This window comes from Anabrus simplex, chromosome 1 (assembly GCF_040414725.1).
Source record: "Anabrus simplex isolate iqAnaSimp1 chromosome 1, ASM4041472v1, whole genome shotgun sequence".
Taxonomy (NCBI): Eukaryota; Metazoa; Arthropoda; class Insecta; order Orthoptera; family Tettigoniidae; genus Anabrus; species Anabrus simplex.
This window is the reverse complement of record NC_090265.1, coordinates 26,221,305-26,234,458: the sequence shown is the minus strand read 5'-3', so window position 1 is coordinate 26,234,458 and position 13,154 is coordinate 26,221,305. Positions and strand designations below refer to the sequence as shown.

Sequence of the window (13,154 nt, the reverse complement as noted above, 5' to 3'; positions counted from 1 at the left end):
ACAGAGACCTGAAAAAATGAAAAAGGTCGCAGTCAATTTTGAAGATCCCAGTTTTCATGGCTCCATTCACTGTATGCCATTTTCAGGAAAATATGCCCTCGTGCTATAGCGCTTGCAAATGATGAAGGTTTTTTAATAAAACTGAGGTAAACATTTGGCCCATCCAATGAGACTTGTAAAATATTTCCTAAAGGTAAGGAGAGTCCATGTATAAACCCATCTAATAAGTGATCAGCACTGTTTAAGTCATTTTGCATTCTTTAAAATACGAGGCTAATCCATCATTTATAACATAGGAAGCCTTGGTCTTACCCATATTCAAATTTTGAGTAATTTTACTGTCTGGGAACATTGTTTTGAATGCTGCAGAGGTTCCACCACAAGAGTTGATATATCTTTCCAGTGACAACCTGGAGAGCCCATATAGCTTCAGCCGATGTAACATCATCTTCATTCACACTGAAAGTCTTTAAACTCCTTTGACATGTTCGTGGCACTGCTAATTCCTCTGTAGCTGTGAATGTAGTGCTAACTCTTGGCTGCGTATCTTCAAGTAGAGATGGAGTAGAGGTATTCTTTGCAAAGAAATAAAATGTTGGCTGGGAAGACTTAGCTTTCATGTATTTTATGAAGTTGTATCATTTACCAATACGTCCAACCAACCACTCAGATTGGGAAACACTTTACTGTCTAAGCAAAGTTTATTAAATGTACACTGCTTGTTAGCCATTGTCACGAGTTTCAAGCAAGCATCCTAGAACTGAAATAAAAACCAGTAACACAAAAATGGTTGAAAGAAATAACACAAGGGCAAATTGCAGAATTGATGTGCACTTCTTGTGAAAAAATATCTGTAAAAGAAATGCTACAATAGCCTGGGTTACAGCAGACCAGTGCATAAAAATATGCCTTCAAATCCATCATTGGTGAAGATTTCCCTGACTTTCCAGATTGTGGACACTATGATGAAAAATCATGCTTTTAAATTGTAATAATTATGCTGTTAAAGAACAGGGTGAAAGTGTGGGACTGTATCTTAACATTAGCAAGATAAAGATTCTAGGGACAACTTCAGCATCAGATATCTAGATAAATAAAGGAAGTTATTGAAGTGGTAGATTATTTCTGCCTATCAGTTTTAATGCCTCTAACAGTCCAGAAATTCCCAATTTATTATTTTGATCACTGTTTATTTTGGTCCGTACTGACTTTTATCTACTGATCACAATACTGAAATATTACTGATGATATTATGTGTCCATCTTGTCAATACTAATAAACATCAACATCATCAAATGCTTGGAAGTGTCTGAGCACACGAAGGTCAGAATGGTTTACCCTGTTCCGACATTACGATTTTCTGTTGCGCTTGTATGTTGGAAATGTTCTGACAATGTTTGTTTTAGTTGTCATTTATCACAATGTCACTTTCACTGGCAAGAATAAAGTTGTTCATAGTCAAGGGAATGAAACTGTGACAAATGTTCTAGTTCTTTGCAATTCAGAGAAAGAGAAATTTGTTTAGCTTACCAGTTTCACAAGCAACAAAGTGAGCTGCAGAAGCAATAGGTGCTTAAAGTGTCCCAGGAGAGTGGAATAAAATTAAGTGCCACAGGTAAGAAACAAAATGCTAAAACACACATTATACTGGATGACATGAGCAAGTGTATTATCTGGAAAGAAATATAGGAATTTTATACTGTGAAGAAAGAGGTTCTGACTTCAGAAAACTTGCGTGCAGTGTTGCAAAAAGACACTGAGTACGGAGGAAGCAAGGAACAACTTAGGCACGCATTGCATTCGATCAGTTTTTAATTTAAAAAATGTTAGAAGAAAAGAAAAATTCTTATGGAATAAGTGATTTATTCAAACGGTCATAATATATAAGAACTCTGAAGGCAAATGAGAGATTAACTCCCTCCCTAATATAAATAGTGGTGAGAAAAAAATGCATTCCATCATATCGTACTAGGTCATACCTGTGCTTTAGGAGCGTATACCTCTGCCATTCTTGGTGAAGTTTAGAGTTAACTTGTTCCAGAACCCTATCATCTACTTATTTACCTAGATACAAATGTAGGATACGTTCCTGCCATCTTTCTGACTTGTCTTCTTTCCCTAGAAGTGGTTTTCCATCTGAGCTTAATATTCATACATCTCATTTTCCTTTCTCCGAAGGTTTCCTTGATTTTGCTATATGTAGCATCTACCTTTCCTAGGACCATACAACCTTCAACATCCTTGCACTTCTCTTTCAGCCATTCTTCCTTAGCTGCCCTGCACTTTGTATCTACTTCATTCTTTATTTGCCAGTATTCTTTTCTGCCCTTCTCATTTTTTGCATTCTTGTACTTTTGTCGTTCTTCAATCAGGTCTAGTATCCCTTGAGTTATTCACTGTTTCTTAGTTGATCTTTCCTTTCTTCCTAACTTTCCTTCAGCACCCTTACTGATCTCATTCTTCATGACTGTCCATTCTTCACTACTGTGTTTCCTTCAGCCTTTTCATTTAGTTCTTGTGTTACATGTTCCTTGAAATAATCCCTCCAACTCTTTTCTTTCAACTTGTCTAGATCCCATCTCCTTGCATTCCTTCCGTTCTTCAATTTCAGGTGGCATTTCATGACCAACAGATTGTGGTCAGAGTCAACCTTGCTCCTGGGAAAGTCTTGCAATCCAACACCTGGTTTCTGAACCCCTGTCTAATCAGAATTGAGAATGAAGTCTATTTGATACCTTCGAGTGTCTCCAGGTCTTGTCCACGTATACCCGTCGATCGTGGTGTTTGAACCAAGTGTTAGCAAGGACTAAATTATAATCGGTGCAGAATTCAACCAGCCTGCTTCCTCTTTCATTCCATTGTCCAAATCCGAATTCTCCTACTACGCTACCTTCTCTTCCTTGGCCCACCACTGCATTCCAGTCTCCCATCACAATTAGATTTTCGTCGCCTTTTACATATTGTATTAAATTTTCTATCTCTTCGTATATTCTTTCAATTTCTTCATCATCTGCTGAACTAGTAGGCATATAGACCTGCACTATTGTTGTGGGCATTGGCTTGGTGTGTATGTTGACAACAATAATCCGCTGCCCTATTTTCTTATTCATTATTAAACCAACTTCTGCATTTCCCCTATTTGATTTCGTGTTGATAATTCTGTAGTCCTGTGACCAAAAATCCTGCTGTTCCTGCCAACGTACTTCACTTATACCAACTACATCTAACTTTAGTCTATCCATTTCCCTTTTCAGATTCTCTAACCTACCACGATTCAAACTTCTAACATTCCGCATTCCGACTCGCAGAATGTCATCATCCATCTTCCTGATGATTGCCCCCTGTCATGTAGTCCCCACCCAGAGATCCGAAAAGGAGACTTATTTTATCTCCGGAATATTTTATTTCATTGATTAGTATACCAGGCAAAGTATTCACTGGCATCTTGGAAGGGTGGGTGCGATCAGTCGTTGAGAGGAAGTTGGATGAAAACCAGTGTGGTTGCAGACCACAGAGAGGCTGTCAGGATCAGATTTTCAGTATGCGCCAGGTAAATGAAAAATGCTACGAGAGGAATAGGCAGTTGTGTTTATGTTTCGTAGATCTAGATAAAGCATATGGCAGGGTACCGAGGGAAAAAGTGTTCACTATGGAATTAAAGGTAGATTGTTAAAATCAATCAAAGGCATTTATGTTGACAATTGGGCCTCCTTGAGAATTGATGGTCGAATGAGTTCTTGGTTCAGAGTACCTACAGGGGTTAGACAAGGCTGAAATCTTTCACCTTTGCTGTTCGTAGGTTCATGGATCATCTGCTGAAAGGTATAAAATGGCAGGGAGGGATTCAGTTATGTGGAAATGTAGTAAGCAGTCTGGCCTATGCTGACGATTTGGTCTTAATGGCAGACTGTGCCAAAAGCCTGCAGTGTAATATCTTGGAACTTGAAAATAGGTGCAATGAGTATGGTATGAAAATTAGCCTCTCGAAGACTAAATTGATGTCGGTACGTAAGAAATTCAACAGAATTGAATGTCAGATTGGTGATACAAAGCTAGAACAGGTCGATAATTTCAAGTATTTAGGTTGTGTGTTCTCCCAGGATGGTAATATAGTAAGCGAGATTGAATCAAGGTGTCGTAAAGCTAATGCAGTGAGCTCGCAGTTGCGGTCAACAGTATTCTGTAAGAAGGAAGTCAGCTCCCAGACAAAACTATCTTTACATCGGTCTGTTTTCAAACCAACTTTGCTTTACGGGAGCGAAAGCTGGGTGGACTCAGGATATCTTATTCATAAGTTAGAAGTAGCAGACATGAAAGTAGCAAGAATGATTGCTGGTACAAACAGGTAGGAACAATGGCAGGAGGGTACTCAGAATGAGGAGATAAAGACTAATTTAGGAATGAACTCAATGGATGAAGCTGTACGCATAAACCGGCTTCGGTGGTGGGGTCATGCAAGGCGAATGGAGGAGGATAGGTTACCTAGGAGAATAATAGACTCTGCTATGGAGGGTAAGAGAAGTAGAGGTAGACCAAGACGACGATGGTTAGACTCGGTTTCTAACGATATGAAGATGAGAGGTATGGAACTAAATGAGGCCACAACACTAGTTGCAAATCGAGGATTGTGGCGACGTTTGGTATGTTCACAGAGGCTTGCAGACTGAACGCTGAAAGGCATAACAGTTTATAATGATAATGTATGTATGTATATTTTACCCGGGAGGAAGCCATCATTAGCACATTATTAATGCAGAGAGATCTGCATGTCTTCAGGAGTTAGTTACGACTGTAGTTTCCCGTTGCTTTCAGCCGTGTAGCAGTGTCAACATGGCTAAGCCACGTTAAATAATATGACAAGACCATATCAGTCAACCATCTAGACTGCCGCCTTGCAACTTCGGAAAGGCTGCTACCCCCCTTCCAATGAACCATTCGTTAGTCTGGTCTCTCGACAAATACCCATCTGATATGGTTGCACGTACAGCTCAGCTACCTGCTTCATTGGGACATGCAAGCCTCCCCACTGCAGCAAGGTCACACGGTTCCCAGGGGAGAAATCCATCCTTAAATGGAATAATAAAAGTCAAACATGTTTCAACTCGTTTGGACCACCTGCAGTGAAAAAAGGGGGTTAATGTTATTTACAGAACAGAAGCTAGAAACGTGTTAAAAACACAATGAAAAACAAAAAAGAGATGACATAGATTTTAAAAAAACATTCAAATATATACCGATTTACTTCATTAAATGGAGTAATAATCAACTCGTTTGAGACATCTTCAGTGAGAAATTTAACATTTTTATAATAATTGAACTAAAATGTGTGTTTAACCTATGAAGAAAAGAATGAAAACAAATGAGAAAAGACTGAAAAAAAAAAACAAGAAGTGTTTATAATAAGATTGTGGACCTCGATCTAAAAATTTTTTTGCAGTGTGATAATTAAAAAAACAGGACGAAATCACTGTGTTATAAATTCAGAATTGACAGTGTCTTTGTAGAATCACCATCACCATGAATGGTTAAGAGGGGAGTGGATAACTTGAGATTTTAAGTTTGAGAGGAGACATGTGCCAGGTTAAATGTATGTGACACGTGATGGAAAACCACCAATGAATTTCAAATTTTAGAATAGTAGCACTCTCGAAAGGCCTGATCTTCTCAATTTTAGTGGTCCCTTTCTCGATAATTGTTCCTAATGTTGGCTAGGTGTGTTTGCCTTATTTTAAATAGTCAGGAGGACAGCGAAAAAATTGAGAAGCCGTGCTAGAGAAGATAAATGCATGGTAAACTGTATGTGACCATGGTGGAAACCGTAAATGAAGTTCCAATTTATTAAGTAGTTGTACGTCGCACCGACACAGATAGGTCTTATGGCAACGATGGGACAGGAAAGAGCTAGGAGTGGGAATGAAATGGCCGGGGCCTTAAGGTACAGCCCCAGCATTTACCTGGTGTGGAAATGGGAAACCATGGAAAACCATCTTCAGGGCTGCCGACAGTGGGGTTCAAACCCACTATCTCCCGAATACTGGATACAGGCCACATTTAGTGACTGCAGCTATCGAGCTCGATCTCACAATATTGTCTTACACGAACATATAATTGGCTATTGTTTATCCATATCACTGTTCCCATTGGACTCCTTCCAATTGACTTCATGGCAAGTCTCTCCATTCATCTCCTTGCAACCAACTGAACTATCCAACTGACTCTCTGACCATCTGTGGCCTCACCATCCAAATGACTCATGTAACGTAGTATTACACCATCGTTCTACGTCACCTAGTCGTGAAAACCACGAACTGTTTATCGTGTACGTAGGCTCTAAATATTCTCCCGATCTCTTCCATGACCCGTTTGACCATATTACCTTGTGGGTATCGAATAGACTAGTATGTGGTCTGAACACTCAGTTCATACAACTTGGTAGTATATCTTTGAACTGAACTGACTGCTGTGATCTGATAATATTCTGAGTGGACATCCAAACTGAGGAATATATCTGTCAATAACCTGCTTCGGGCAACCCCTTCCAGTAGCTCTTCTCAGGGGATATATTTTGACATATTTGCTAAAGGCATAAATCAAAACGAACACATATTGGTATCGATACCGAGATTTTATTAGTTGTCCGGACAGATCTACGCATATAAGTTGACCCGGCTTGTCTAAAACGACGGCCTGCCGTGACCCCTCTAACGTCCTGTTAGGATGCTTACTGCGGTGACACAGATCACAAGCCATAAGTAATTTCCTAATACTCCTTGCCATATTCTTCCACACAGAACTCCTTTGAATTGCATAAAGAACCTTGTTTGCCCCAAAATGACCGAGTTCTTTGTGGTAATACCAAATCATATCTTCCTGTAATGATTTTGGTACCCACAAACTTTAAATTGACCAGAATGACACTTCCTTGACAGGAAACCACTGCTTAGTTTGTACTCATGTTTACCCTCTTTCACGACAACATCTGCCTCCTTATCTCTTAGCAAGGTCAGGATAGCATACATCTCATCCTCCCTCTCTTGTTAAAACATGAGATGACTTAATCGATCCCGTTCTGTCATATTGTCCGTTACAATCCCCACACATACCCGTATTCCATCAACTATTGTATGTGTAAGTAATCAGGTAAGTACTGAGTACATAGTCCGACGATTGAGTACTTTATTTCATGAATATTTTAATATTGTTTCATTTTAATTCAGTTTCATATCGTAACATTCATTAGAAATCACAGTACTATTGGTACAGACATCGCGAACAAGAATTTACACCCTTCTTTTTTGAAGAGGGAGCCTTGGTTTACTGCAACAACATTCCGGAGGTTATCTTAAAACTAGGAGTACCACAGTATGACCCTACTGACTGGAGACTTTTCATCGATGCCTCCAAGTGTAGTTTCAAGTGCGCCCTTCTTCATAATGAAAACAAACTTTCATCCATTCCCGTTGCTCATTCAGTTATCATGCGAGAAACACATGGAAATCTTGAAATGCTGTTGTGTAAATTAAAGTACCAGGAACACAAGTGGCAAGTGTGTGGTGATTTCAAAGTAATAGATATTCTGTTACGTTTACAAGGAGGTTACACAAAGCATCCCTGCTTTCTGTGTGAGTGGGACAGTCTAGCAAAGTTACATCACTGGACTCAAAAAAAATGGCCACGTAGACAATGGATTGTAGGGTCGAAAAACATAAAACAAGAAACTCTTGTTCACAAGAGCAAACTACTGTTAACTCCACTTCATACCAAACTAGGGCTTCAATTCGATAACGCCCTAAACAATGAAGGTGAATACTTTCACTACCAGTGTCATCAATTCCCAGGCATCAGTAATTCCAAAATCAAGGTCAGGTCCAGATATCAGATAACTTCTTTCTGGTGCTAATTTTGAAGACGTTATGTGCACTGCAGAGCGATCGGCATGGACAGCATTCCAGAATGTGGTCAAAAACTTTATTGGAAACACAAAGGATTCAGGCTACAAACAAATGGTGAATAGATTGCTTGTTTCTTTCCAAGATTCAGGCTGCAAAATGAGCTTGAAAGTGCACATGTTACATTCACATCTGGACTATTTCCCTGAGAACCTAAGAATGCTGAGCGAAGAGCAAAGAGAAAGATTCCATCAGGATCTACAGGAAATGGAACGCAGATATCAAGGGAAATGGAACAAAAACATGCTGGCAGATTACTGCTAGTTACTAAAGAGAGAAGGTCCTACAACTCCTCACACACGAAAAGCAAGGCGAAGACGTTTCTTATACTAAGGTAGGACATTATGAAATTGAAACCGTAGACTTACCATTCTCAGTACGTTATGAGGCTTAATGCGTGGTAAATTTTGGTCCTTTTGGCTGTTTTTCTACAGATCTGTTAACACAATACACTACATATCTTTATATTATGTTCATAAGTATACCACTGTAAGATAGGAGTGTTCCGATGGGTGACAATAATAAAGAAGAGGTCTTTACATGTGATAGTAATCTTGCATGTGCGCGTAGTGCATATTTATCAAATTTTCGTTTTAAATTTGCTCAAAAACCTGATGTGATAGGGGAAAACTGACTTCAGTTCCAGAATCAGCATGCCCGAAATATAGAAGATCACTATGTAAACTTCATGCAATGATCGGAAAGTTTGAATTCACAGGTCAGTGAAATTAAAATGCACAAAGACATGGAAATAAACTCTGTTCAGCAAAAAAAAGTACGGTACCGTGGTTTTGGTTACTGATATCTTAGCAGCCATGACAGTGGTAATAAGGCTAGAAATTGCTAAATTTAATGTTTAAAATGCTATAGTCTTAGTTTTAAAATGATAGAATCAACCATCATCTTTAACATAAAAGCTATCGTAGTCTTTAAACTTATAAGCAGGGTATGGCTGTCATTACCTTGGCAGGCCAGTACGGAAAGCCTTTCTGCTTGGCATACACCAGCTGATGAGGTGGTCGGCAAGGTTGACAGAACCAATGTTTATCCTTCTTCTCGTTGGACACCCGATAGCAGTCTCGACACTGTTGGATCTCCTGGAGGTCGTAGATGCAATCACGCAACATTTGACGAGCCATGTCAGCTAACGTGCTGTGGACTAAACAATGAAATCTTAATTTATTGTATTTGTAATACAGAGTTTTTCAGGACAATCTCATAATGTATGCATTCAAAGCACTGTTCGGAAGTTATCAACCAAAATATAACAGTGATCTTAGAGACCATATTTTAAAGATAATCCCTTCTTATATTTTAATACTGTACCATTTGCAATGTATTTGTATTGAAAAGGTGGACATAATTATCCTCAATTTATAGTGTAAAACTGTACCATTTCATTGCCCTGATTACGTCAAAACAAGATGTTACAACACCAATGTTTGCAATGCATCGCGATAAAATGACAAAGATTATAAAGTAGAAAAATGTATTGTAAGAAAATACAGACATACAGAATTAAATAGGCTGTCATTACGTTAAAAAAAATAGACATATAGAATTAAAGAAGCCGTGAATATATCGAAAGGAATACAGACATAACGAGTCAAGTAAGCCATGATCAGAAAGTAAAACATTCAGACCTATAGAATCCATGCAGCCGTAAGAAAAAAGCAGAATCTTTTAATTGTTAAAAACCGGCAAAAATGAACAAACACATTTTTACGTTGAACATCAGAATGAAGTTTTTCACATGAGATTCAACACGTAAAGAAGGAGGAAACTGTTTTACGGAAGAAGACTTAATGATTAATTGGAAGAACGAGTAATATTATAAAGACATTTCGCCAATTCTTAAATAAATAACAAAATTACTGAGCGTAAAAACAAAAAGGAGAGGAAGAGAAGTTGTAGGAGGCTGAAGATCGGATTGAAAATTAACAAGGATCACTTAAAGGAGAAATTAAATGTCTCCAATTTAAAGTACATTTTCGTCAAACTAGAAATTATCTAAAGTACTTTATAAGTCTTATAACTGGAGACATTATTAATTTTGAAGGAATAATCTGCTTGAAAATAGAAATTAGACACAAGATACTTCATTTTTTATTGAATTATGGAACTAATGACTGTTACATATGTTTTTATCACATGTATACGACGACACTACAATGAGCAACTAAGCCGAAGATGGGGTTGACAACTGATGGACACCAACCAGCTGATTCTGCAAACCCGAGGCTGGAAACCATTACCCGTATATGACGCAGCCATAACCTGGAGCCGATGAACCAAAGAAGACCGAGATGAAATTCAGCCTAGTCCAGTAATGCAGGCAGAAATAAGCTAAGTTCCATGTAGATTTACATATTTAAATTAACTATATCTAACTTGAAATGTAGTGTGCTGATGTTTGTAATGTGATTACAGAAAGGTCGATATTTATATCTTCGAGAATTGATATCAATGTGCAGTGTCTTCGTGAAAGAATTCATACGTTTTAAAGCAACAGATTTATGTAGTCTTTAATTACATAAATTAACGTTCATATGTAGGGATGCTTATAGTCATTTGTGGAGAGATATGAAAATGATTATTCGACTGTTGCTAAAGAGGGGTGTTAAACATAATGTGATTTCATCCAGTTGAAATGCGGTGTGGAAATAGATCGTCTTATAGGATATTAAGACCTGATTAACATCGAATCGTCACTAAATGTAAGTAATTATGAGCCTGATACATTCATATATGTATTTCTTTCACAGGTAAAGAGTGATTATTTGTATTTGAATAGTAATTAAACCCATTAAAGCATCATGGTGATATGATAGAGGAATATTGAAACGTTACGCCACTAAGGGAGGAATAATTGATATTCATATGTGTAGTTGAGAGTACATACGACGGAGTAAGGAGATTATTGGTGTGAAGTTTGAGATGGTTATATTTGTTGATATGATTAATGTGCGGTAACGATGTTTACGATTAGAATATGATGAGAGATCTGTATTAATGGTTAATTGATGGTAATTACACGATATAATTCTAGCTATAGGTTATAGTTGTCATGATTGCGGCGTAAATTACATAGTGGCATAGGATGTTTGGGTTGATATGATATTCATATGGTGATATATGTTACTGAATTTGCAGGCTGATAACGGTGTACGGTCATCAACAGTTTATTTCCAAATAATTGATACTAAGGTGTAAACCTGGTGTTTTCTAGGAGAATTTCGCATGTTGTATTAAGTTCTATTTGATTAATGTCAAAGCCACATTTTGATGGGAGAAAGCATCCTCATAATATGAGTTACTGCCATTGACAAGTAAATAATTATCATACAATATTCCTTGAAAATTTCGTGATCAGGTGGTTGAATTTAAATAAGAATTTGACCCTGGTAGATGTATGTCTTGTATTGGAAATGATTACGCTATGTTAAACGATACCTACATTTTCTTTTCAGGAAATATTGCGGATATTTATCTAATATCAGATAAAAGTTATTGATTTTTTTTTTTTATCGGTATATTATAAGATTAACCATTGGAAGCTATGATAAATGGAACTTTACTTATTCTGCTTGTGTTACGAATGAAGTTAAACCAAACAGGAGAAGATTTATCACTTGACGAAAAGATAAATAAGCATTCTTGAATTTAATGACATTCGTGATTTTCTTAATGTTCGACAAGATTGTTACCCAATATGATTGATAGTTATTTTTAAATTATATTTCGTTTATTTTTGTTTACTTTTCTATTTAACAAGTACAGCAGTTTTATTTTATTGAGATAATGATTCTCATGAGAATACAACGAATGTATTTGGACATTTCAATAATTTTATAATTCATCTTAAGACACTTGATGATCATGAATAAAAGTAGAATTTAAGAATTTAAATTATGATTATTGCAATTTATTTCATTATTATAGGAGATTAGTTTAAATCGATTTCTTGCAAGTTTATAATTGGATGAATTTGAGAGTTGATATTTAATTACATTTAAGAAGAAATAGACTTGCTGGTAGACTAGAAAAGAGGATATGCGGTTTCCCAGTCGGACACACGTTAAAAATTATTTTCTTTGTACAGTACAGTACCAGTACAACACAATCTCGTCTCAAAAAATACCACAACAGGATGTAAATGGATCAGAGAAGTAAGAGAGGATCTGAAGGAAATAGGCCTTACAACAGAAGACACCACAAATAAGATAAAATTGAATACAAAACTCAAGAATACAAACCTCCGCTTTACCCTTACACAAAACAAACCGACAACATGCATATTTTCAACTGAGGAATGAGCACGAAGATCGGAGCGTCTGAAGAAGTACTAGGAGAACCGCAAAGCCCGAACAATCCCTTCAAAGAGACCTAAACGACGGACTGACTAAAGTGATCCTATGTGGTCATAGAAGAAGAAGAAGAAGAAGAAGAAGAAGGATGATATTTATCCCTCAGAGTTATCGTGCAGCGAATCAGAGACTTAATTGACGCCAACAGTGAAACATGGAAAGGAGGTTATTATCCTAACCAAAGATATGTCGGCGCATAGAAAAATTATTATTATTGGGTTAGACTGGTGTTGCTCAACATGCCGCAAGGAGATTTTTGCCCTACGTGGCGCATTTATTTGGCGGCCAACGTGATTGAGAAATATAAGTGAAAGGTGCAATACGAAACATGAAATAATTACAGTGTAAACCTGTCTTCCACCAACCAAATAGCGTGTTTTTTATTCCCATTTTTAGTCCAATTTCCCTTTTCTTATACTTCTTCTTTTGGTCCTTTTCTTTACAGAATATCATAAAAATTTAGCTAATTCCTACAAACCCCCTAAACAAACCTGTAACTTCCTGAAACAAGCAAAAATGGCTTATGATAAATATCGCTCATATTCTCATTCTCCTAGATTCCTACATATGTCAAAAACCTACTGAAATCTAGGAGGAAAGGATTTTGTGTTGTTCTACCAGGCAGAACATATTTAAACCTGACACATGATAACTACCAAATTGTTACGTACAGAAAACATGTATTCAAGAGATATCGCAAGCTTTTGTGCATTCACATTAACCTGTCACCCACAACATATGCCCCGAAGAAATATTGTTTGTGAAACATAGTCGTTATCGCAGTTGAACGTGTCCAGTGAGACTTTTAGCCAATGTTGCATCAATGAGATCTGGTTAA

The 13,154-nt window shown here is 37.3% G+C and overlaps 1 protein-coding gene across 2 annotated transcripts in view; it reads right to left on the bottom strand.

Moving 5' to 3' along the window:
* The window catches only part of LOC136883508 (zinc finger MYND domain-containing protein 11), a 313,597-nt gene that overhangs the window by 155,611 nt on the left and 144,832 nt on the right, over positions 1–13,154 (bottom strand). For both annotated transcript variants that reach the window (XM_067155881.2, XM_068229918.1), the window contains exon 8: positions 8,912–9,108. In XM_067155881.2, the coding sequence (XP_067011982.1) occupies positions 8,912–9,108 (197 nt within the window). The remainder of the gene's footprint in view (positions 1–8,911; positions 9,109–13,154) is intronic.